At 44.0% G+C, this 27,366-nt stretch overlaps 1 protein-coding gene across 1 annotated transcript; it reads left to right on the top strand.

Moving 5' to 3' along the window:
- Positions 1-3,456: 3,456 nt before the first annotated feature.
- LOC126996741 (peptide methionine sulfoxide reductase-like) lies at positions 3,457-23,291 on the top strand. Its single transcript, XM_050857530.1, is given in 4 exon segments — positions 3,457-3,875; positions 4,542-4,656; positions 17,796-17,932; positions 22,067-23,291. Coding segments are annotated over 4 exon segments (744 nt in total). The 5' UTR covers positions 3,457-3,600; the 3' UTR covers positions 22,284-23,291.
- The last annotated feature ends 4,075 nt before the right edge of the window (positions 23,292-27,366 follow it).

Genomic DNA, 27,366 nt, shown 5'->3' with positions numbered 1-27,366 from the left:
GATGAATACACATTAGATACATGGTTTTTTTTTCATAGCGAACGGATATTAAACAACTGACCTTGAATGTGTATATATTGTTGTGCTGGAAGCTTCCCCCGGCGACCATAGGCCTCTAGAAGGCTCCCGGAGAAACGAGCAAAGGGGCGGGGAGGAAGGCGAGCCGTCCGCGCCCCACGGGGCGCGGCCAGGCGCCAGGCGGGAAGTGTTGCCAACTCGCATATATTTTTGCTACATGTTCTTGTATGATCTGAAATATACTGTAATATTCTAGACTGTACTGTTCTGGATATATATAGGAGAAGAGGGCGAGAGAGAGTCAGTCCCAGTCATAGTAAGCTAGTGGTAAGTGAAGAGTCAGAGTGAAGTGTACTACTAAGGAAGAATATTAAACTACAGAAACTGTGCAAAGTGTTTACATATCTCCCTCCCACGGAGTCTCCTGACGGCGGCACGGAACCCAAGTAACACGTCCGGCATAACACTGGTGTCAGGAGTGTAGGCATTTGTTTTTCGCCATGGAGACTCGTTCCCAAGCTGCCCAGAGGGACGACATGCTGACTGAACTTTTGGAAGCCTTGAGACTACAGGGGGAGAAACAAGAAAGAGCACTCCAAGAACTCAAAAAACAACAAGAAAGAGCACAGCAACAACAAGAAGGAACACTCCAAGAACTCAAAGAACAACAAGAAAGAGCACACCAAGAACTCAAAGAACAACAAGAAAGAGCACAGCAACAACAAGAAGGAACACTCCAAGAACTCAAAGAACAGCTAGAAGATCGCTTCACAGGATTACAGCTACAGCTAAAAGCAGTACAAGATGGAAGTGAGTCAGTGCGAAGAGAAATGACTGATGTAACCACGAACTTGGGACAACGCCTGATAGAAGTGGAGAAAGAACACACAAATCTTCAACAAGAGATGGAGGTGGTACGGGAGACGACACACAAAGAAATATTAGAAGTGCAAGGAAAGGTGAACCGTACTGAACAGGCAGTTTGTGACGTAAGTGACAGAGTGAAGGCCCTTGAAGACTGCTTGGCTGGAAACGGACAGCCAGTGCCTGCAGGGGCTAGTTGTACCCAAGATGCTTCTCCTACGCAAGTCCGGGGTAGTTTGAGCCCTGTTTCGCCTGAGTTTATCCCCACAAGAAGTTCCGCCAGCCCCAAAGGTTCTACTGGGTTGGCATGAGGAAGGACGTGGAAGAATGGTGTCACGCGTGTGAGGTGTGCTGTGCAAAGAAGGGCCCCAAGAAGCGTCACCGTGCCCCACTGCAACTATACCAGGTTGGAGCCCCCATGGAACGGGTGGCAGTGGATATAGCAGGACCCTTGCCTCTGACGACGAACGGAAATAGGTACATCTGTGTCACAATGGATTACTTCACCAAGTGGCCGGAAGCCTACGCCATCCCTGACCAGGAAGCCACTACCATCGCCAAGGTTTTGGTGGAGGAGTTCTTCTGTCGCTTCGGTGTGCCTAACGAGCTCCATTCCGACCAGGGAAGGAATTTTGAGTCAACAGTCCTTGCTGAGTGCTGCAAGCTTCTGGGTATCAAGAAGACCCGGACCACCCCTCTGCACCCACAGTCAGATGGAATGGTGGAGAGGTTTAATTGGACGTTGGGCCAGGAGTTGGCCAAGCAGTGCAACAATGATCAGTCTTCATGGGATCAGAAGCTGCCTGCGCTTCATGGCCTACAGGTCTGCCGCCCACGAGACTACAGGGGTATTCACCGGCAAAGCTGATGTTTGGACGTGAGCTGTGAGTGCCGGTGGACCTACTTACAGGAAGTCCTCCTAGGGAAAGCCTTCATAGGGACTCCTCCAGTTTTGCCCGTCAACTAGAGGAACGGCTGGAATAGGTGCACCATCAAGTCCGTGGTGCCTTGAAGTTCTCCGGGAGGCCATGAAGCGCGGTTACAATATGAGGGCAAGCCACGTTGACTTCAAGGAAGGAGACCGAGTCTGGCTTTACAACCCGCAGAGGAAGAAAGGACAGTCTCCGAAGTTACAGAGCCCCTGGAAGGCCCTTACACTGTGCTAGAACGCCTCTCCGACGTGACTTACCGAATCCGGAGAACGGAAAAGACCAAGCCGAAAGTTGTCCACGTCAACCGCCTATGGAGGTACCACGGTCCGGGAAACTACACCTGGAACAACTACAGACACCCAGCAGCCGACGAAAACGCAAGGGACGTCCAGGACCGAGAGGAGGTCGACGACGACGAAGGCCTCCTGGCCCTTTCAGCCGAGGGAGATAACCTCCCGGCTTCGGCAGATGTTCCAGGGACACCCCAAGAAGCGGACGACGACGAGGCGCACCAAGAGACAGACGCGCAAGAGGCAACGAACAGAAGACAGAGACAACGCAGGCGTCCACAGCGATACGACGATTATTATGTTTTTGATTAATTCTCTTATGTTTGTACATAGTTAAGTGTGTGATCGGGACGATCACAATTAAGAGGGGGGGATAGTGTTGTGCTGGAAGCTTCCCCCGGCGACCATAGGCCTCTAGAAGGCTCCCGGAGACACGAGCAAAGGGGCGGGGAGCAAGGCGAGCCGTCCGCGCCCACGGGCGCGGCCAGGCGCCAGGCAGGAAGTGTTGCCAACTCGCATATATTTTTGCTACATGTTCTTGTATGATCTGAAATATACTGTAATATTCTAGACTGTACTGTTCTGGATATATATAGGAGAAGAGGGCGAGAGAGAGTCAGTCCCAGTCATAGTAAGCTAGTGGTAAGTGAAGAGTCAGAGTGAAATGTACTACTAAAGAAGAATATTAAACTACAGAAACTGTGCAAAGTGTTTACATATCTCCCTCCCACGGAGTCTCCTGACGGCGACACGGAACCCAAGTAACACGTCCGGCATAACAATATGTACCTCCGAAGGCATGGTTATATGTTACCCCTTTTAAGACGATGTTAAGCTTGAATCTGCCACCGCTGAGCCCTAACTAACTAGCTAACAATAGACTGTCAAATGGACCGTATTGGCTTTCCGTGCAGCGCCGCACTCGGAGGCTCGGGGAAACAACGAAAGTACTATTTTGACTTAACTCGGTTCCTCTTTACACATGTATTAATAGTTGTATAATCACACTCTGTACTGCCTGGGGGTTGGGATGGCATGTTCCTCCCTTCTCCCTTGTTGTTTACCTGCAACAATAAACTATCAATCAATCAATCAATCAATCTATTTCGGAAAAGAATACAAAAGTGTGCCGTTGCAAAGGCACACCGCCACATCAGCTGATTCTGACGGCCTGGCGGCAGGTGTTGCGTCATCACCCTGAGTTCCTGAGTCGTCAGCCAGCTCGTGTTTAGCAGCCTGCCCAAACACTGAAGGGGAACAAGATATCATGAATATGGCACGCCAGATACATACTTTTTTCTTTCGAGGTGAGTGTTAAGCGAATTAAGCCCTTGTGTCATGCGTAATGTAGTTCTTTTTAAAGTGTTGTTATATAAGTGTCTGGTAACTAGTACCTTCCGGGCATGTGCATGCCTTCAAGCACGTAGGAAACAACCTGTCACCAGTGAGCAGCGAGGCGTGGCTGTAGTGAGGGTGGAGGTGCCTCTGTCCTCGCCATGTCTCTCACCGCGATGAAGACAGTGCTGTGTTACGGGGTCGGGATGGGGCTGCTGGCCCAGTATATCGCAGTCATGTATGTTTTTGTCCCCCCAAATGGTCTCGGGCTGAGGACTGCGGAGCTTCTCGAGCCCAGCGTCTTGACCAAGAAGGCAACTTTTGGGATGGCATGATTTTGGTTCCCGGAGTCCCAGTTTGGCGCCGCCCCGGGAGTCATCAGGACCCGGGTTGGTTACGCTGGGGGCTCCAAACTCAACCCTACCTATCGGAGCATGTAAGTTTCCTGAGGTTAAGATTCTTAGCAATGTTTTCCTATGTTCTTATGTTAACGTGCCAGTATACATTTCATTATTTAGTAAAACATCACTATAGCTCTTCATATATCGGGGCTTCGTGGTGCAGTGGTTAGCACACTCGGCTCACAACCAAGAGAGCCCGGGTTCGATTCCCCGGCGGAGTGGAAAAATTTGGGCGGCTTTTCCGATACCCTACACCCCTGTCCACCCAGCAGTGAATGGGTACCAGGTATTAATCGGGGGTCGTGTCCCGTCTCCTGGGATCTGTCCTCTTCTCCTATAATTCCTTCCCCTTCTGTCTTTCTCCGGCATATGACCACAGATGTTGCGCCCACTAAACAAATCATTCCAACATTCCTTTCTTTGCTTAGTGTTAAGAAATTGTTTAGAGCTTATTTTAGAGTTCAAATCAAGAAATGTATGACTCGATAAGAGCTTGCTAGATTTGGTGTGTTCTGTAGTAAATTAAGAGTGCATTGTTTCATACCTCGAGAAGATGGCGCCACTATAAACACTTGCCTGCGCCATGACGGGGTGGGGCCGACTACCATCCAGGCCCCTCAAGCAAGCCTACCGGCGCTATAGGCATAGACGTAAAAAAAAAAAAAAATACAAACAATTTACAAGCCTTTCTTTGCCCACAGGGGAGACCACACTGAGACCGTTGATGTGGACTACGACCCACAGGAAACTGACTATTCTGCCCTTCTGAAAATCTTCTGGAAGAATCATGATCCTACCTCCAACTGCACTCGCCAGGTGAGATGCAACGTTGCCAGATTCTCGTACTCCACCTTTGACCCGGTGGTAGCAGCGGGGATCATGTTTCTTGATGGTCCCTCCAAGCGAGAAAAATGAGAAAAGATCACCCCTCACACAAACCATTTCATAATATATATAAAGCATTTGTGATCAGATTATGTATCATCTATTTTGGGGGGTTTATATCATGGCACAAATTTGGCCCGGCGCTGCTACCGGGTTAACGTTTGCTGATTTCCAACCCCAAAACTGTCTGCTGCATCCCAATAACTGGCTTGGTATATAGTTATCGTTAAAATGGTCAATTAATGCTGTTTCTTGGCAATAGTTATGGGGCAGAAACTGGTTGATGTGATGCTCCGAGTACGATAATCTGGCATCGCTGATGAGACGTGGCCAACTCTTTCATGAAAATCAACACAAATACTTCCAGGAATTAAAGGGGGCTTCATGGTGCAGTGGTTAGCACACTCGGCTCACACTCGAGAGAGCCCGGGTTTGATTCCCAGGGGGAGTGGAAAAATTTGGGCGGCTTTTCCGATACCCTACGCCCCTGTCCACCCAGCAGTGAATGGGTACCAGGTATTAATCGGGGGTTGTGTCCTGTCTCCTGGGATCTGTTCCCTTCTCCTATAATCCCTTCCCCTTCTGTCCCTCTCTGGCATATGACCACAGATGTTGCGCCGACTAAACAAAACTTTCCAACTTTTTCCAGGAATTAAGAAAATGTAGGCCATTTATCAAACCATTCTTCAAAAGTAAATAGAAACTCTCTATTTACTCAACAGTTATGCAATGAGCAATGCAATGCAGACCCTTCATTTCTGGATGTTTTTATTAACGATTTTGGCTTTGCAAATTCTCAGAATATTTTTTTTTTTTTACAACAAAGGAGTCAGCTCAAGGGCACAAAAAAAAGGAAACAATAATAAAAAAAAAGCCCGCTGCTCGCTGCTCCTAAAAAGAATCCAAAGAGGTGGCCGAAAGAGAGGCCAATTTCAGGAGGAGAGGTGTCCTGATACCCTCCTCTTGAAAGAGTTCAAGTCGTAGGCAGGAGGAAATACAGATGAAGGAAGATTGTTCCAGAGTTTACCAGCGTGAGGGATGAAAGAGTGAAGATGCTGGTTAACTCATAAATTACTACATAGAAATATAAGAAAAAACTGAGATCAATAGACTAACGTGAGACTAACGTGTGGAGGTGAGACTAATGATGATTCTATCGGCTGTGATAGATGCCATTTGTAGTTTCATGACTCAACAATCTGTATAGGCCTACCCCAGACTGCTGTCCAGGCACTTAAGGATGTTGGTGGTGAGGGGATACTGTTTGTCTGTACAGGTTGTAGGGTAAATAGTGGTAGTACCCCTAGGGGCTCTGCTGGTGCTGGTAGTGGAAATGTTAACCACGGTGCCATGATGCAACTACACGAGACAGTCAGAGCTCTGTGCGCCTCTGTAATATCTCTCACTGAGCAGGTCACCAACATGATCAGTGTTCAGGGTACCACTACACAGGCTGCTGCTGCTGGCGCCAGGACTTCCCCTAACCCAGCATTGCAAATTCCTACAGAGACTAACCTCAACTCAGTTTCTGTTAGCCTTATGATCAGGAAGGAGATCACTGAGATGGAGGAGAGGAGAAAGAGGAAGGACTCCTTGATTGTTCGGGGCATCAAGGCCACCAACGACGCTGAGGCCTTGGCAAAGACAGATCAGGCTGCTACTTTGGCTGTGGGTTCCGTTGTCCCATTGTCTGATATATACTGCATCAATGGTGAGCGAGGTATTTATAGAGTCAAATGTGTAAATATGGACAGGAATTGCTTCAGAAAGCCAGTTCGCTGAGGACCAACGAACAGTGTCAGCATATTTGTTTCAACAGAGAGTTAACATATATGCAAAGGCAAGAGCTGTATGCTAGGCGCCAGCAGCCAGCTGGGGGCTGGGGCTGGCTCTGCTGACTCTGCCTCTCGTGACGCTGGTGGCGGTGCCCAGCATGGCCAGCCGTCTGGTGGTGCTGTGTCCCGTTCTCTCCCTTTACCACAGTAAATTTATCTCAGATCAATGTAAATAGTATTAGTAATAAGTTAACTTTAGTTTCCTACTTTCTGTCTCAAAACAAGATTGATATCTTGGCTGTTACTGAAACGTGGCTTCTTCCTTCTGTTCCTGATTCTTTCATTGCCATTCCCAACTATAACATAGTGCGTAAAGATACACCAGAATCCACTGCCAAACATGGTACCTGCCTTTATATACGCAACACTGTTGCATATTTAGCGCTGGACCTACCAGTCAGGAACTTAGTAGGAGTTCACCTGCCTTCCTATGGTGTATATATTCTAGCAGTTTATCGCCCTCCCTCAAACTCCCAACTACATGATGTTGAACTTAAATCATTCCTGGAGGACTTTGCTCCTGGTAAGGAATTAATCCTTGTGGGAGATTTCAATCTACCAGGTATTACCTGGTGTGGTGACGTGCCCACTGACTCTACTGCCCATGACACCTCCTTCCTTGACTGCTTTATGTCTCTTGGTCTTCATCAGTGGGTGACAGAGCCTACTAACACAAGAGCGGACAACACTCTTGACTTGGGATTTACCACGGAACATGACAGGGTCGCTCAGGTGCAGCTCCATCCTCCCTTGCCCAGCTGTGATCACCTCCCTATATCCTTTATCTATACCTTTCATGGTCTCACTCCAGCCCAGACTCCTAAGACAATTATACTATGGCACATGGGTAATTATCGAGCCATGAATAATGCTCTCTTGGAATTCGACTTTGACTACGAGTTCTCAAACATGTCTGTGGAAGCTGCTTACAATAGACTTCTAGAAATACTGCAAGCAATGATTTCACTGTATGTTCCTAGCAGAGTGGCCCGTGACCGCCCTATAGTCCCTTGGAAATCCAAGCCACCGGCTGAACTGGTCAGGAGGCGTCACAATGCATGGGTTCATTATAAAGCAATGCGACAGTCATGGGGTAGGAACTCAGATGTTGTCCAGATAGCTTTGTCCTCCTTTCTAGATGTTAACTATGAGTATAGAAGCTACTCCTATCAGTCACAGAGAGACTATGAATCCCACCTGATCTCTAACCTAAAGACTAAGCCTAAGTTGTTTCATGCTTACATCCGTAACAAGAAAGTGGGACGACCCACTATAGGACCCTTAAACAACCCTCTGGTGAAATTTGTTCTTCTGCCCCAGAAATGGCAGATTTGTTTACTAAGGCCTTCTCTTCTGTATATTCTACCAGTGCCCCTGATAATCGAGTAAAGCACCAGCACTTTGAAGGTAACTTGAATAACTTGGTTATAAATCTGTCTGATGTCGCCAATACTCTGCGTGATCTAAATCCTTCCAGCAGTATGGGGCCTGATGGTATCCACCCTTGTTTGCTCAAACACTGCTCCTCATCCCTTTCATACCCCCTTCTCTGGCTCTTCCATCAGTCAGTCCAAACTGGTGAACTCCCATCAGTCTGGAAGTCTTCCCAAGTAGTCCCCATCTTTAAGAAAGGTGTGCGCTCTTCCCCTCTTAATTACAAACCAATGAGTCTCACTTCAGTATCCTGCAAGTGTCTCGAGCATATTATTGTGAACAATCTGACATCTTTTCTCGTGAATAATAATTTATTAGATTCTAATCAGTTTGGCTTCCGTAAGGCTCACTCAGTTGATGATCAGCTCCTTCTAACATATGATGACGCCACCTGCTGGCTTGATCAAGGGCATATGGTCGACCTTATACTATTTGACTTTAGTAAAGCGTTTGACCTTGTTAATCATAACATTATGATCAGTAAGCTCTCCCACATCGGTATAGGGGATCCCTTACTCTCTTGGATACAAGGATTTCTGAACGGAAGAGTAATGAGGGTTGTGGTTGGGGGTTCTGAGAGTGATTCTACGCATGTAACTAGTGGAGTTCCCCAAGGGTCTGTCCTTGGACCAACCCTTTTTCTCATTTATATTAACTTTGTGGCTCACGGTCTGACCTGTAAATACAAAATTTTCGCTGATGATCTGAAAATATACCAAAAGATAAATAAGACTACGCCTTCTCTTACACTGTTAGATATTGCTTCTGTGCAGAGAGATGTAGACCTACTGGTGTCATGTTGACAAATGCAAAGTCATGCACATTGGGTCCAGAAATAGTAACCACACATACATCATGAATGGGAGACCTCTGCAAGCGATGCAGGAGGAAAAGGATCTTGGAGTCACTATCAGCAGTGACCTGAAACACGCGAATCACTGTAAAAAAGCATACAACAAAGCCAACACTATGCTCGGGTTCATAGCGAGGAACTTCGAGTGTAAAACACCAGACGTGATGCTATCCTTGTATAATTCCATGGTAAGACCGCACCTCGAGTATGCAGTACAGTTCTGGTCTCCTAATTACAGAAAGGACATTGATTTACTGGAAAGGATTCAGCGACGCGCCACGAAAATGATACCAACCTTAAGGGCTCAACCGTCGAGGAGCGACTCAAGCGACTCAATCTCTTTACATTAGAGAAAAAGACGCCTACGAGGAGATATGATTCAAGTCTTCAAGTATCTGAAAAAATTCAATAACGTCGATTACTCCAATTTCTTTGAATTGCAAACCAACCTAAGAACTAGAAATAACGGTTTACCCATTCAGTCTAAGCGATGTAACACAGACATCGGAAGGAGTTTCTTTTCAAACCGAGTCATCCGTCACTGGAACAATCTTCCTTCAGAAGTAGTAAATGCGAATACTATCAACTCCTTCAAATATAGAATCGACCGTCACTTCGCTGCGTCGGGAGTAAACTGAATATTGAGTTGCTTTCATCTGCTCCTCAATATCGAGGTGCTTTCATCTACTCCTCAATGTCGAGGTGCTTTCATCTGCTCCCCAGGCCCCAGGCTGTCGAGCAGATTAAATCACCAAAGCGGGCAACCTCGTAATGAGCCAATAGGCTTTCTGTTGCCTGCGTTTCCATGTTTTCCATGTTTTCCATGTGCGGAATCGTGGGGGCTCAGGCTCAACTCAGACAAGACCCGTGTTCTTAGGTTCTGCCGAGGATCTGCTCCAAATCTTGGCCTGTACTCTGACTACTATATTAGAGGAAATCCTTTACACTTTGTGCAGTCTGCATCAGATTTAGGGGTTCAAGTTGATACTTCATTTAAGTTTCATCTCCACATACGCTCTCTTGCAAATAAAGCTGCAGGAATTTCGTCGAATTTACTTGAGAGCACAGTCAACCGTGAGCCTGAGTTTATGAAATCTCTTCTCACCTCTCATATCCGTCCTGTGCTGGAATCTTGTTCAGTTGTATGGCACACAGGGTATGTAGGTGATGCCGACATGCTTGAGAGAGTCCAACGACGATGGAGCAAGGAGATTGTTGGACTTTCGCATCTTGACTGTGCCTCCCGACTGGATGCCTTGGGTCTCTTTTCTGTGCATGGCAGACTGCTTAGAGCTGACACAGCCAAGGTCTGGAAGATTCTCAATGGCCTGTCTCCTGTGCAACCCTCTGAGTTATTTTCCCTCCAGACATCATCTAGAACCCGTGGAAATTCACACAGAATATTTCTACCCCACAGCAACACAGAAATACGTAGGCGATACTTCTCAGTCTGAGTGATTGCTTTGTGGAATAGCCTGCCAGACACAGTTATCCTGTCAACATCCTTAACTGTATTTAAGAGAAAACTAGCAGAGTACCTTGGTCAAAGGCTATACGAATTTTAACCCCTACATACTAATACCAATGTATTCTCATATATAATTTCATATGATCTCATTTTTAACTATAGTTCGTAAACACTCTGGTCAAAGAACATATCAAATCTAAATTACTTTATGTTACTTACAGCAATATAAATATAAATACTTATTTCACTTATATACATATATAAGTCATTATATTTTATAACTAGTCTTTACTTAGTGCAATCAACACACATTCCAGCAGCGGCTTAATAGTTTCAGTGTTAAGAGTAATTACGCAAATATGCATCCTGCTGGCGTGTTGGCACTTGTGGGGTTCCCTTCTCGTGGAACCTGTCTAGGTAAGATGTCTAGGTAAGAATAAAATAAGCATGGTGATGGTGCTATACTCTTCATGAATTGCTTTGCTGGAGGTCCTGGTTATGGCTCTTGAAGTGATGCATGAGAAGGTGAAGCCACTGGGGATGTAGGTCTCCTGGGCCAAAAGCAGTTCATTCTCTGTTTTTCTTTATACTTTTTTCCTTTTTCATTCTTTTTCTTTCGTTCTTCATTCTCTCTCTCTCTCTCTCTCTCTCTCTCTCTCTCTCTCTCTCTCTCTCTCTCTCTCTCTCTCTCTCTCTCTCTCTCTCTCTCTCTCTCTCTCTCTCTCTCTCTCTCTCTCTCTCTCTCTCTCTCTCTCTCTCTCTCTCTCTCTCTCTCTCTCTCTCTCTCTCTCTCTCTCTCTCTCTCTCTCTCTCTCTCTCTCTCTCTCTCTCTCTCTCTCTCTCTCTCTCTCTCTCTCTCTCTCTCTCTCTCTCTCTCTCTCTCTCTCTCTCTCTCTCTCTCTCTCTCTCTCTCTCTCTCTCTCTCTCTCTCTCTCTCTCTCTCTCTCTCTCTCTCTCTCTCTCTCTCTCTCTCTCTCTCTCTCTCTCTCTCTCTCTCTCTCTCTCTCTCTCTCTCTCTCTCTCTCTCTCTCTCTCTCTCTCTCTCTCTCTCTCTCTCTCTCTCTCTCTCTCTCTCTCTCTCTCTCTCTCTCTCTCTCTCTCTCTCTCTCTCTCTCTCTCTCTCTCTCTCTCTCTCTCTCTCTCTCTCTCTCTCTCTCTCTCTCTCTCTCTCTCTCTCTCTCTCTCTCTCTACTATTGTAAATCTCGAGCATGCATTGCCTAATTTTGAAATAACAACCGATGAAGTCCTTAAAGCTCTCCATTCACTTAAAACAAATAAAAGTCCTGGACCTGACAAAGTATATCCAACTCTGCTGAAAGAAACGAAGAGCGAAATACTCTCCTCCCTCACAACCGTATTCAATATGTCCTTGCGACAAGGCATCGTCCCTTCAGATTGGAAAAAGGCTAACGTGACACCGATTTTCAAGAAAGGAGACAAAAAAGTACCAGGTAATTACAGGCCCATTAATCTAACTTCGGTTGTAGGTAAGCTACTTGAGGGCATAATTAGAGACAAAATTGTGAGTTACCTTGAAAGCCACTCATTGATTGGGGACTCACAACATGGCTTCCGAAACAAAAGATCCTGCCTATCAAACCTATTAACCTTTTATAACGACCTCTTCACTGTTTATGACGTAACCAAATCAGTGGACGTAGTCTATCTTGATTTCCAGAAAGCGTTTGATAAAGTCCCGCATCATAAATTACTTTACAAATTAAAGCAAATAGGTATTGACGGTCAAGTAAACCAATGGATCGCGAATTGGTTGAGCAACAGACAACAAAGAGTAGTGATTGACGGATTTAACTCAGAGTGGGCGCCTGTCACTAGTGGCGTCCCTCAGGGCTCGGTCCTTGGCCCAGTGCTCTTCATTATTTACATCAACGACGTGGATGTTGGACTCAATAACCGCATTAGTAAATTTGCAGACGACACAAAGATTGGTAACTCGGTTCTCACTGACGAAGACAGGCAAAGCCTCCAAGAGGATTTGCACAAAATTTCATCTTGGTCGGATAGATTGGAGATGCCCTTTAACGTAGACAAGTGCCAGGTTCAAGTTGGAATAAGAAGTTCGAATACGAAATGCGCGGCGTTAAACTCAAAAGCATTCAATGCGTCAAAGACTTGGGGTCAAAATCGCGTCAAACCTCAAATTCTCACAGCAATGCATCGATGCAGCAAATAAAGCGAACAGAATGTTGGGCTTCATTAAAAGAAACTTTGTATTCAAGAATAAAGATGTAATACTCCCGCTCTACAACAGTTTAGTCAGACCCCACTTGGAATATGCGGTACAGTTTTGGTCCCCCCACCATGCAAAGGATATTGCTAAATTAGAAGGTGTTCAGCGTCGGGCAACGAAAATGATCCCTTCCTTGCGCAACAAATCCTACGAAGAAAGGCTTTCTACCCTTAACATGTTCTCTCTTGAGAAACGTCGCCTCCGAGGAAAATTGATCGAATGTTTTAAAATACTTAATGGTTTCACGAATGTAGACAGATCAACATTGTTTATGATCGATGACACTTTGCGCACGAGGAACAATGGCGTAAAACTCAGATGTGAACAAGTAAATTCAGACTGCACAAATTTTTCTTCACCAACGTTGTAGTGCGAGAATGGAATAAGCTTCCACCATCAGTGGTCCAGTGTAACACGATTGACTCCTTCAAAAATAAGCTCGACCGTCACTTCCTTCAACTTAATATCAACTAGAGTAGAAGTGCAACGTTTTGGAGTCTTCTGATTAATGTAAAATCACTTAGGTTTAAGGACAGACCACCAAGTCTGGACCATGGGGTCTGTGTGGTCTGATTTTCTATGTAAATCTCTCTCTCTCTCTCTCTCTCTCTCTCTCTCTCTCTCTCTCTCTCTCTCTCTCTCTCTCTCTCTCTCTCTCTCTCTCTCTCTCTCTCTCTCTCTCTCTCTCTCTCTCTCTCTCTCTCTCTCTCTCTCTCTCTCTCTCTCTCTCTCTCTCTCTCTCTCTCTCTCTCTCTCTCTCTCTCTCTTCTTTCAAAAATAACTCTTGCATGATTTTTTCCTTCCTTTTTTCTGTTTATTTTTCTCCTTTCTTTCATTATTCCTTCCTTCTTCTTCCTTCTAAGGGCCAGTTATTTGGAAGCTTGCCGGGTGACACAGTTCAGTCTGTTCATGCATGTGGTGAAGATGTTCAGGTCACCAAAGTTTCACATGCAGGTAACTCGATTTACGTGAGTATTGTGTCCTTGAAGAGGTCGCGTAAATCAAAAACAATGTAAATCAAACAAGAGGTAGGTTTGTACCTTTATTGCCTACTGTATCACTCTGACTCCTCTCCCTCTCGTGGTTCCTCCTCGGGCTGCCCTTCCCCTCGTGGTAGCACAGCAGTGAGGGTGTTGTTGAGTAGCGTGGCAGCGTGGGTACTGTATTGTTGTTCAAGTGGCGCGCGGGAAGAACTGAGCTCAGCTGTGTGGCCGCGACACCGTGTGAGTCCAGTTGCGTGAGATCTGGTGGCCACTCCATAAAATATCGCGTATAAGTGAAAAGAAAACGTGTAAATTAAACATTTATTTGGATTTTAGACCCCACGTTATTTAAAAAACGCGTAAACCAAACGCGTAAATCGAGAGTTACCTGTACCTTGGTAGTGTAGTGCATAACAACGGTGAGCCTTACCAGGATCATTTTATGGATTGGTCTGGGTCACGGCATTATGGAGTCACTCAACACGAGTATATGGTATTGTCAGTATCTATTCAGGTGAACGAAGATTTGAATCTTTAACCCGGTGGTGGTAGCAGCGGGGACCATGTTTCTTAATGGTCCCTCCTTCTTGCTGGAAGTATGCCTTCACACAGCCTGTACCTAAGAAGGGTGACCGCTCCAATCCCTCAAACTACCGTCCTATAGCTTTACTTTCTTGTCTATCTAAAGCTTTTGAATCAATCCTTAACGTAGATCCTTTAAAGCACCTTTCCACTTCTGACCTTCTATCTGATCGCCAGTATGGGTTCCGCAAGGGGCGTTCTACTGGTGATCTCCTAGCCTTCTTAACTGACTCTTGGTCATCCTCTCCTAGCCGTTTCGGTGAAACTTTTGCTATTGCGCTGGACATATCAAAAGCTTTTGATAGGGTCTGGCACAAATCTTTGCTTTCTAAACTACCCTCCTACGGTTTCTATCCTTCTCTCTGTACCTTTATCTCCAGTTTCCTTTCTGACTGTTCTATTTCTGCCGTGGTAGACGGTCACTGTTCTTCCCCTAAATCTATTAACAGTGGTGTCCCACAGGGTTCTGTCCTATCTCCTCTTTTTCTGTTGTTCATTGATGATCTTCTTTCCAAAACGAACTGTCCTATCCATTCCTACGCCGATGATTCCTCTGCATTACTCAACTTCTTTTAATAGAAGACCCACCCTTCAGGAACTTAACGACTCAAGGCTGGAGGCTGCAGAACGCTTAGCCTCAGACCTTACTATTATTTCCGATTGGGGCAAGAAGAACCTGGTGTCCTTCAACGCCTCAAAAACACAGTTTCTCCACCTATCCACTCGACACAATCTTCCAAACAACTATCCCCTATTCTTTGACAACACCCAGCTATCACCTTCCTCAACACTAAACATCCTCAGTCTATCCTTAACTCAAAATCTCAACTGGAAACTTCATATCTCATCTCTTACTAAATCAGCTTCCTCGAGGCTGGGCGTTCTGTACCGTCTCCGCCAGTTCTTCTCCCCTGCACAGTTGCTGTCCATATACAGGGGCCTTGTCCGCCCTCGTATGGAGTATGCATCTCATGTGTGGGGGGGCTCCACTCACACAGCTCTTCTGGACAGAGTGGAGGCAAAGGCTCTTCGTCTCATCAGCTCTCCTCCTCAAACTGATAGTCTTCTACCTCTTAAATTCCGCCGCAATGTTGCCTCTCTTTCTATCTTCTATCGATATTTCCACGCTGACTGCTCTTCTGAGCTTGCTAACTGCATGCCTCCCCCCCTCCGCAGCCCCCTGCACTCGACTTTCTACTCATGCTCATCCCTATACTGTCCAAACCCCTTATGCAAGAGTTAACCAGCATCTTCACTCTTTCATCCCTCACGCTGGTAAACTCTGGAACAATCTTCCTTCATCTGTATTTCCTCCTGCCTACGACTTGAACTCTTTCAAGAGGAGGGTATCAGGACACCTCTCCTCCCGAAACTGACTTATCTTTCGGCCACCTCTTTGGATTCTTTTTAGGAGCAGTGAGTAGCGGGCTTTTTTTTTTTTTTATTAATGTTTACTTTTTTGTGCCCTTGAGCTGTCTCCTTTGCTGTAAAAAAAAAAAAAAAAAAAAAAAAAAAAAGCGAGAAAAATGAGAAAAAATCACCCCTCACACAAACCATTTCATAATATATATCAAAGCATTTGTGATCAGGTTATGTATCATCTATTTTGGGGGGTTTATATCATGGCACAAATTTGGCCCGTCGCTGCTACCGGGTTAAATCACTTGTGCTCCCTGTCTTGCTGTGTGGTTGTGAGACATGGACACTGAATTTCTTTCTTTATTGTTAGGAATTAAGGGTTGTTTAGGGAGTATTGGTAATCTGATAGCGAGGAAGCATTATTGATAACTGCCGTGGGCTTGAACCGATGGTTGAACAAAGCTCCGAAAGGAATGAGTTAACTTCCTAGCTCGCCCACGACCAGTCAGCTGTTAGCCTTTGTGCCGAAAGCAGCCTTGTCCGCCCTCGTATGGAGTATGCATCTCACGTGTGGGGGGGCTCCACTCACACAGCCCTCTTGGACAGAGTGGAGTCTAAGGCTCTTCGTCTCATCAGCTCTCCTCCTCTTACTGATAGTCTTCTACCTCTTAAATTCCGCTGCCATGTTGCCTCTCTTTCTATCTTCTATCGATATTTCCATGCTGACTGCCCTTCTGAACTTGCTAACTGCATGCCTCCCCCCCTCCCGCGGCCCCGCTGCACACGACTTTCTACTCATGCTCATCCCTATACTGTCCAAACCCCTTATACAAGGGTTAACCAGCATCTTCACTCTTTCATCCCTCACGCTGGTAAACTCTGGAACAGCCTTCCTTCGTCTGTATTTCCTCCTGCCTATGACTTGACCTCTTTCAAGAAGAGTGTATCAGGACACCTCTCCACCCGAAATTGACCTCTCTTTTGGCTATTCTTTACTTTTTACTTTTGTGGGAGCGGTGAGTAGCAGGCTTTTTTTTTTTCGTACCCTTTTTTTTGCCCTTGAGCCGTATCCTTTGATGTAAAAAAAATTAATAAAAAAAAATAAAATAAAAAAAAGGTCGTCACAGTAACATCTTCGCTTGTTTCTCATTGTGATTACAACGTGTGTGCTCTGTGCTGTAAAGATATTGTGGAAAATGTCAAAAAAACAAAAAATTAAAAATTCCGAAATCCGCAACACTCCCAGTCCCAGGAATTTTGGATAAAGGATTCTCAACCTGTACCATCTGAATGTTTATTTATGCGGTATCATCAAAGTTTATAGTCTGGCCAGCATATCCAATACGGCATGAGACTGGTCTCCTGCAAACTGGATTAACAGACTATCACTGTTTTTTATTATTATTATGGGCTGTCATGTATATGTCATGCCCCAAGAGCTTATTTTACTCTTTTTCCTCTATTTTCCTACACGACCTCTGCGTGTATCTAAACACATGAGAAATTAATCAAGACCAGGAGAGGGTATTTGCCGGCTGCCTGGGATTGAACCCGCGACCAACGTGACGGGAGAGCCACTCCTTACCGAGTCAGCCAAAGAGGTGCCCCCCTGGCTAAGTGGGTTATGGGAGGCTCCCTTATCAGGCCCAGTCGCCGCACTACATATACATTTCTGCCACGGCCACCCCCTGGAGGGAAGTTCCTGCGAGTGAGCAAGGTGTCGGAAATATAGATAGATAAATGGATAATGTTTTATTTTTTGTAATTCGCCTTCTTTGCATTAGCAACAAATAAAAGGGACCGTATTATGTAACTAATAAATACGTTGATTCTATGGACACGAGTAGTTTCCAACTTATTTGATAGCACACGGCTCACAACCGAGAGAGCCCGGGTTCGATTCCTGGGCGGAGTGGAAAAATTGGGGCGGCTTTTCCAATACCCTACGCCCCTGTCCACCCAGCAGTGAATGGGTACCAGGTATTAATCGGGGGTTGTGTCCTGTCTCCTGGGGTCTGTTCCCTTCTCCTATAATTCCTTCCCCTTCTGTCTGTCTCCGGCATATGACCACAGATGTTGCGCCAACTAAACCAAACTTTCCTTTTCTTTCCAACTTATTTGAGCATTATTTTTTTATTATTATTTTTCTTTTTTTTACGTCTATGTCTATAGCACCAGTAGGCTTGCTTGAGGGGCCTGGATGGTAGTCGGCCCCTGCCCGTATTGGCGCAGGCAGGTGTTTATAGTGGCGCCATCTTCTCTTGTGCATAAATAACAATAATGTTTTTTTATCTCTTTTCCCAGTATATGTCTGCCATCTTTTATCATGATGAGGAACAGAAACTCTCAGCTGAGAAGACTCTTGCAGCAGAGCAGAAAAGGTTCTCCGAACCCATCAAGACCTCCATCCTTCCCTTCAAGGAGTTCTATGAAGCTGAGAAGTAAGTGTGACTCAGCGTTGCCAAATTATCGTACTCATTGCATTGCATTTCCTCAGTTTCTGAGCGATAACTCAAGCAAAAAAGAATGAAACCGTCAATATTGAAGTTTTAACGATAACTTTAATTTCCTGTCGTTATTTGTGTGGTTACGACAGTTCTGAAGCCTAAAAATGATAAATGCAATGTTCAGAGTTCAACAATTTGGCAACGCTGGTTTGAATACTACATGACAGATTGAATTTTCAGAACTTTTTCTAACCAGCTGCTGAAAAGTAACGAAGAACATAGAATAGGACCAGCGTTGACAGATTATCGTACACACCGTATTGCATTTTTGTAGTTTCTGACTGATGTGCATGGCAAAAACAAACAAACAAGCATCAATAAATAACAGTTTTAACGCTAACTTTAAAATTCTTTCGTTATTTGTGTAGGTACGAGAGTTTGAGGCTTAAAAATGACAAATACAATGTGCTGAATATACGATAATCTGGCAACGCTGAATAGGACTAAGGTATGAGCTGGCTCTTCTTATATCTGAGTGTCTGTAATAAGGTGTGCCTACTAGGAGGGACAAGACATCTTCCTTGGAGCTGGGGGGGCTTCGTGGTGCAGTGGTTAGCACACTCGGCTCACAACTGAGAGAGCCCGGGTTCGATTCCTGGGCGGAGTGGAAAAATTTTGGTGGCTTTTCCGTTACCCTACACCCCTGTCCACCCAGCAGTGAATGGGTACCAGGTATTAATTGGGGGTTGTGTCCCGTCTCCTGGGATCTGTTCCCTTCCCCTATAATTCCTTCCCCTTCTGTCTCTCTCCGGCATATGACCACAGATGTTACACCCACTAAACCAAACTTTCCAACTTTCTTCCTTGGAGCTCTTTTAATATATTGACGGGGGTCTACCCTAAAGTTGCACCTGGCCTCAATATTCATCTTCATCACAGTTGGCCTGAGCCTGTGTGACGGAAAATAATCCACTACACTAGGACAGAGTTGAGGTAAGGTAAAGTTGTGGGCATATGCTATGGCTGTGCATGGCTGCAGTGCTCATTTCCATTGCATTGCCTTTCTGAGTCTATGGTGGGTAAGAACCATAGCTGGGCACAATAACAGAAAACCTTATTCCTGAGAACCAATAACTGATAATGGAAAACCTTAAGTAAAGAGTTGGGGAGACACGTTAAATATACACTGAGGTCACGATCTATGCAGTAACTTATTAGAAAGTGCACTTTATCAGCATGTACATAAACCAACTCGCGAAAATAACATCCTCGATCTAGTTCCCACAACTAATTATCGGTGATAACCGATATTCGTTAACTGGAAACACAAATATCGACGATAACCGATACCTGATATTAATCCACAATTCTGATTCTTGCTAGCGGTAAGTCCAATAGGCAAAAACGATGCTATATTGATATTTCAAATAAAAAACTTTGATGAATTCAAATTTTCATTATCTGTATTTTAGAAAACTTACAAAACCTGAAAACCACACGTTGACACGTACCTATGGACGGTAATACTAGAAACGCCTGAACCGTGTTGTGTTATTTGGCGTCCCCACCGTCAACGGCTGGTGCTTTTGTTTACAAACACCAGACCAGACCAAACAGACCAGCAAGCGTAGACCTGTACAGTCTCACAAAGCTTTTTAACCGTAATTAAGAGTTGCTGGAAGGCTGAATCAGACACACAGTACCGCCATCCTCGCTGTTTCTAGAACGACACTTTGTACGAGTTGTATTTATATGTACAAGATGTCGTTCTAGACACAGCGAGGATGGTAACTATGTCTGATTCAGCAACTTTTGAGCAACTCTTAAAAAACTAATCTAATGAAGACTGTGATTCATGAGACCAGTGTTTGTAAACAACACCATGGCATGCTCACAAATGAATATGGAATATCAAATTTGAGGCAGTGATTGATAATTTTGGGGGCAAAGTAGAATGATTTTTCTCTTTGATATATTGATTTTTTAGTCTAACAAAAAAAATAACCTAGCGTTTTAATGTTGATGATCTAAGTATGAAATCTCTTCACCGAAGATATTTCATACCCCGAAGTTTTTTCATACAACACCGGGCGCCTTAGCCACGCATGCGCAGTAGAGAGGAGACGTTTTTTTTTTTCTGAGAGGCGCAAAAAAGTAGCGATTATCGCCAGTTTGGTTACAAAAGTAATGAAGATACCGATATATATTTAAATAAGTAGCGGATGGCTGATAACCCGATTTTGTTATCAGTGATAAAGTATCTCGATAACTTATCGCGATAACGCCCAGCTGTGGTAAGAACCCATTTCTCCCTGGACACAACCAGTGTAGCATCTGGGTTGGCACAGTTTATCTTCCCCAGGTACCTAATTATTAACCAGGCAGAGTTGTAAGAAGAACAGCTGGTTGGGTGTGCACCAACTGCCCAGGCTGTGATTCAAACCCAGGTATTTGAAAGGATTTATAGACATACCGTCATACCTTGGCTTATATATGAATTTTCATGCAGATATATTAATTTTTGTGGCGTGAAGGTTTTTCGTTGCGGCGCGTGAAATGAGTCAGATTCGGCGAATGTTCATCACGACTTCTGGTCGAGCTCGAGTGAAAACTACTGAAGCTAGAAAAGCGTACTTGGTGGCAATTAAAAGCTCTTTTAATACAAATTAATAATCAGAAAAAAATTGAAAAGCATTAAATAAATAAAAAAGTTATAAGCAAAAAACTAGGACGTGTCCAAATCGCAGCAAAAGGGCCAAAAAACAGGCTATTTTGTGACGGCTCGACGACAAACTTGGAATCGGGCTATCAAAAAATCCTTCAAGTTGGCCAAACTACATTACCAAGAGGGGCAACATGCCAAATTACAGCCTTCTAGAGGCAATAGCAAGGCCACACTAGACAAAAACAGCAAAGTGTCTGGAGTTTTTAAAAATCGTTCTCAACAGGGTTTACATTTCGAGCTCTAGCGACGAAACTACTGGGAGTAGGGAAATGTTATGCACTGTATTGGAAAGCACATTGGCAGGGCTAAATTATTTGTTAAATAAGTTTTTTGACATTCTCAAAAAGTTTTTTTTCAGAATCGTTTTTTGTGAATTTATTCAATTTTTTACCCTTTTGAGTCAGTTTTTGAGCCCTGTTGCTGATTAAAAAATATAGCCCTTTCATTTTGCCGTCGACTGATACCAAAAACTTTACTGTAGCCCCAGAAATAAGGGATTTTTGGCGATTTGCGCCAAAGCGGTTGATTTTCCAAAATTTGCAGCTTAATGACAAGGGCGCCGCAAAATCAAAAGAGTGCGCCGTCCATTACTTGAGATGTCACTGATAAGGGTGCATTAGCTGTGTGTTTAGATATATTTCCAGATACCTACATGTTTCCAGATGCAAAAAATACACTGATGAACAAAAATATCAGATTTCAACGCAGTGCAGTTTGTTCAGTTATGTAGAGATAAAAATAAAAAAAATTGAAATTTGTCCAGGGTGATAGGTGGTCTTCTGGACAGCCTGTGGGTAGTCTTAGGTTATCGGCAGTGTCTGAAAAATCCCAGCTCATGGCGGCAGGGGGGGACACGAACCCGCATGCTCACTACTTAGGCTCCGCTTCCCACTCATATATCTTGACAGCTGGCATAGGACTGACTAATAGGAGGAGGTTACCAATCGCTGAAATGTATGCTAACAATGGCATAATCACACATGACCCAATTTTGCTACTCATTAAATTATTCCAATGGGAAATGGCTTTTGTTGTGTAACTACACCTGTGCTCATGACCAAGGCTGATGTGTTATATAACTACACCCTTAGTCTAAGAGTTAACTGATTTTTTTAACCTGGTAGCAGCGACGGGCCAAATTTGTGCCATGATTTAAACTGCCCCTAAACAGATGATACATAATCTGATCACCAATGCTTTGATATATATTATGAAATGGTTTGTGTGAGGGGTGATTTTTTCTCATTTTTCTCGCTTGGAGGGACCATTAAGAAACATGATCCCCGCTGCTACCACCACTGGGTTAAAAAAATACTGCAATATGTTGGAAACTGAAAAATATATTCCTTGTCTATTATTTTTTGTGAGAAAGCTTCCATAGTATAATGTTATTACCCTCACAGCTACCATCAGAAGTACCTGCTGCAGCGCCACCCAGCCCTCGTTAACGCTCTGGACGTAGACCCTGGAGAGGACCTTATTAGGAGCCACGTTGCTGCTCGCATTAATGGATACGTTGGTGGTTATGGTACTGTGGCGAGATTTGACAAAGAATGGAAGACATGGGGCATCACTGATAAAATGGCTGATTATATAAGAGAACAACTGACATCATCTTAGGGAACCTTAATAATTAATTTGAGTGTTATATTTCTTCTATTCACCTTAGCCCATCATGAAGACAGTTTTGGTATTCCTCCTGGTAGGGTCTTTTGAGGGTTCTGATGTGTCTTCACCACTAGTGTGTATTAAAATTGAATAACAGAAGAAACTACAAGTGATGTTATGCAGTGCTTTAAGATTGTTTCTCCAACATTTACAAATTTTGTTGGTTATATAATTTGTATAACTTAGTTTTCAGTATTAATTTATGGTTGCACGTGTTTTATGAGTCAAGCAGTGAATGCCCCCAAGATTAAATTGACAATGTCCTCAACTGCCCCCCAGCACTTCTGTTGCTGCTACACTCCCACGGACCGCATTGGCTGTACAGGCAGCGCCACACGTGGTCACTCAGTGCACTGTCAAAGCAGTACTTTCCATTGAATTCAAGTTATGTACTAGAGTGCATCTGAGGCTGCCTCCAGGATACAAGGCCTTGGTGCCGCCACTGCTCCAAGCCAACGACTGCACACACTTTACTCCTACCTGATTTCCTGACTCTACTATTTGACATGGAGAAAAACTGAAATCGGGCAGGAGTGAAGTGTGTGCAATCATCAGCTTGGTGCAACGGCGGCACCATGGCCGTGTATCCCTGAGACAGCCTCAGACGCACTCTAGTCTATAACTTGAACTCTATGGAAAGGACACCTTGGAGTTGAGTGGCCACATGTGGCACTGCTTGTATAGCCAATATGGTCCATAGAATATTGTGTGTGCTTTTGGTGCCATGCTGATAGGGTGGTCAAGAAAGCTTGACTCTTTTGTGTGTCTGTATAAACCAACCCCCAAAAGGGTGACTGCTCCATGTCTGCTTCAGCAGGAATGCAAGGTAATTATGTTTGTGGTACCATGACCACATACTCAAAGCCATCCATCAGCAAAATAATATTGTTTAGCTTTTCTTACAATTTATGGCATTTTAAAATGTTAAAATAACTAAATATTCTGGTTTGTAATGATTTGGATCTTAGTTTCTAACCCCTGCACTCCGGCAACGCTGACGTAAGCGTCCGACGGGCGTCCAACAGCATCACCGTATGGAAAGGGTTAGTCCTCTTCTAAACCTCTTAATCCTCTTCTAAACTTCTTAAGAGGAAATGGAAGAATAATTTGGAGGAGGATAGAGAGGTTTAGAAGAGGATTAATCCTTTTCCATTTCATCTTGATCCTTTCCATACTGTGATGCCAACATCTGCATCACGGATGGAAAGGGTTAAGTAAATGTTACTTGTGTGAAAGTTAAATAAACCATTTTTACGGCATGGCATCCACCAGCACAGCAATCCAATTCCTCAGTGTATTGTAATAGCACCTCAACAATAACCATCATCATCATCATTTCATTGACGCCTGCTCCTAGGAGCTCCCACCAGGGGATGGCCACGGCAGAAGAGCTTCCAACTTTCTCTATCCAGACACTCCCTCCTTGCCTGCTCAAAGTTTCTCAAGGATCTTTCCCCCCTCTCCCTAACATACTCTTGCACCCTATCCCTCCATTTCACTGGAGGTCGTCCTCTAGCATTCCCTCCCTCTATCTCACTCACATACACCCTCCTGGTCATCTTACTCTCCTCCATTCGCTCCATGTGGCCAAACCACTTTAAGGTCTGTCGCTTCACTTCTTCCACCACTCCACACTTCTTCTCTTCACCCCCGTGACACATTCCAAAACGCTCGTACACACTTTCATTACTCATTCCATCCATTCTACTCACACCACAAGCACTCCTCAAATAACTAATTTCCACTGCCTGCACTCAAGACTTTCATTCCAGGCCCACGTTTCATATGAGAGGGTTGGTACTATTACTGTATTTCTCAAATCCCTCTTTACCTCCATGCTCACACTTCTGCCATTCATGATTCGTCCCAAAGACCCTACCACCCTTCTTCCTTGCAATGCCCTTTCTCTTATCTCTCCCTCCATACCACCATGCTTACACATAACTGATCCAAGGTACTTAAACTCATTGACCTCCTCCATTTCTTCACCATTCAAAATTATTTTGCATTCTTTTTCACATTCAATTCCCACTCTATATGGGCATACAAAATCTACAACCTCACTTCTACTTTGCTCACAAACCATCACTTTACTTTTGTTGACATTTACTTTCAGCTTTCTCCTGTTACAGACACTATCAAAAACACTGAACAAATTTTGTAGGTCACTTTCATTTTCTGCAATGAGCACCGTGTCATCAGCAAACAGTATCGAATTCAGTACCCACTTCCTTCTTTCATCAAAGTCTTACTCCAACTTCCCCAACTTTGCCCTTCATTTCTCTATGACACCATCCATATAAATATTGAACAACCATGGTGACATGATGCACCCTTGTCTTAAGCCCACTTCTATCTCAAAATGTTCACTTGTTTCTCCAGTAATTTTGACACATGCAGATGCATCCTCATAGAAAGACTTTATTGCACTAAGCAGTTTTCCTCCCACACCATAAATCTTTAAAACATCCCACAATGCAATCCAATCGACTCTGTCATAAGCTTTTTCCAAATCCATGAAGGCAGCGTATAGTTTCTTTCCTTTTGCTGATATTTTTTCTACTACCATCCTGAAGGCAAATATCTGATCCACACATCCCCTTCCCTTCCTGAAGCCTCCTTGCTCTTCACTGATTCCTCTTCTGTAAGTCTTTGCACCCTCTCTATTATGACTTTTCCACATACCTTTCCGGGTATACTCAGGAGACTTATACCTCCATAGCTCCCACATTCCCCTCTCCTGCCCTTCTCCTTGTAAACTGGGACAATGATGGCTTTCGTCCAGTCTGCTGGCACCCTCCCATGCTACTTCACATCTTGACCATCCATTTCACGACTTCATCTCCTCCACACTTCAACATTTCTGCTGTGATTCCATCAGTTCCTGCTGTCTTTCCATTTTTTAATCTTTTTATTGCTTGATCTACTTCTTCATATGTTATATTTCCTTCTTTATATACTTCTCCTCTACCTCTACTCAAAACTGCTGCTGTTACAGCTGCTGGACGTCCATCCTCAAAATTCATCAAGTTTTTGAAATATTCTCTCCATCTCTCTTTCACAGCTTCCCTGTCTTTCAACATCTTTCCATTCTCATCCTTAACTTCATTTATTTTACTTGAGATATTTTCTACATTTCTTTTGTTTTTTACTTCTTTCGAATATGATTTCCTGTTCCCTTTATATTTTTCACTTAGTCTTTTTCCAAAGTCTTCATCAACTCTCTCCTTACTTTCTTTTATTGCTTGTTTTTATTTCATTTTGCATTCTCTATATTTTTTTCCTTTCCCTTTTTACTTGCTCAGCCACATTTCTTTGAGTTTTCTTTAAAAAGTTCCCTTTTCTCTTTTACTATCCTCCTTATCTCTTTTGTCCACCTTGAATTTCCTTTTCTTATTCCATCCCTAACACTTTTTTTGTTGTAGTTAACATTACTTCTTTAAAGGTTCCAAAAACTTTTTCAATATTTGTATTATCTTTTTCTTTCCCATTTTTCACTTAAGGCCTCTGCCATTTCATGTTTATACTCATCTTTTATTTCTTTTTCCTGTAACTTTTCTATCTTCAGTATTTCCATTTTTACTTTACCTTTCTCTTCAAACACCCACTTTTCTTTCAGCTTTAACTTTGCCAGCACTGCAAGATGGTCAGATCCATTGAACATTCCTCTAACTACCTTCGCATCACAAACATCTTTCTAAGCCTTCCATCTACTGCCACATAATCAATCAATCCTTTCTAGTCATAATCTTTTCTCCTCCTCCATGTGTATCGGTGGATATTCTTGTGCTGAAAGAAGGTGTTCGCTAGGAACATTCCTCTCTCAGCACAGACATCCACCAGGCACTCTCCATTTTCATTCTTCCCAGGTATCCCCCATTTTCCCACGGCATTCATATCTCCCATCATAATAAGTTTCTTTTCTTTCTCAAAACTCTTCCAACATGCATTCACTTCCTCCCAAAAAGCTTCCCTTTCTCTCAGTCCTTTTTTACTTTTCACATTTACTGGTGCATAAATACACACCCATGCATACTTTTCAAAACCTACTTTTCCTTTCACCCACACAATTCTTGATCCCTTCCAACCATAATCAGTCAGACCATTCCACACTCTTTCAGACATCACAATAGCACATCCTTCCTCACTCCTGCCTCTATACTTCTCATCTATCCCTGTCCATACAACCCCCCCGGGCACACCCTCCCACATACCCTCTCTACCATCACTCACACATGTTCCTCTAATGTGTGTTTCACTCACTCCCAACACATCCACTCTACCATTCACAAAATTTTCAGTCATCACTCTCCTCTTCATCACCCATTCACACTAAGGGTGCGGCCACACTGCATGTGCTGGGAGGGTAGAGGGTAGCGGGTTGCCTAGCGGGTCAGCGGCAAGAACAAACACGTTATCTAATATGAGTGGGTAAGCTTGGAAGGAGCCTGCTACCCGCGTCCGGTATGGCCACTCGTATTCGATAACGTGTTTGTTCTTCCTGCTGACCAACCCGCTACCCTCCCAGCAAACTGCACCCTAATGGACACCAGTCTCAAGCATTCCCTACTGCAATTCATTATTATAATTTATGGTTAATTTATTTGTCTTTTTGTTATAAGTGAAATATCAAATATTCTTCAGCACAGTATATTTAGCTGGAACCATTTAAGGGCCTTGTGTCATCGCTCAGCCTTACCCTGGAGGATAAATGTAATCCTCCTACCCAGTGATACTATTTTTATAATAAATCCTAATGAAATGTCATGCAGCAGTTAGAGCTGCCAGAATGTGTGAGACCCATTTTAAGGTGCATAATTTTATTCTTAATGATAGTATGGGATTCCATTCAAAGCCTTTATGAAAGCACAGTTGATGGGAAGTTGTTACCCAACCACCTACATTTGAAATAAATTAACATTCTTTTTTCATCAGTTTCTTCCACTGACTTTTTGCTGTGAAAGGTGTGACAATCGGTCCACTGAAAAAACAGTTCATGCTTTTACCAGCTTTTTAGTTTGTAATCTTGTTACTA

The sequence above is a fragment of the Eriocheir sinensis genome, chromosome 1 (genome assembly GCF_024679095.1).
Source record: "Eriocheir sinensis breed Jianghai 21 chromosome 1, ASM2467909v1, whole genome shotgun sequence".
Taxonomy (NCBI): Eukaryota; Metazoa; Arthropoda; class Malacostraca; order Decapoda; family Varunidae; genus Eriocheir; species Eriocheir sinensis.
Note: the sequence above shows the minus strand (reverse complement) of the source record. Positions and strands in the feature narration are given on the sequence as shown.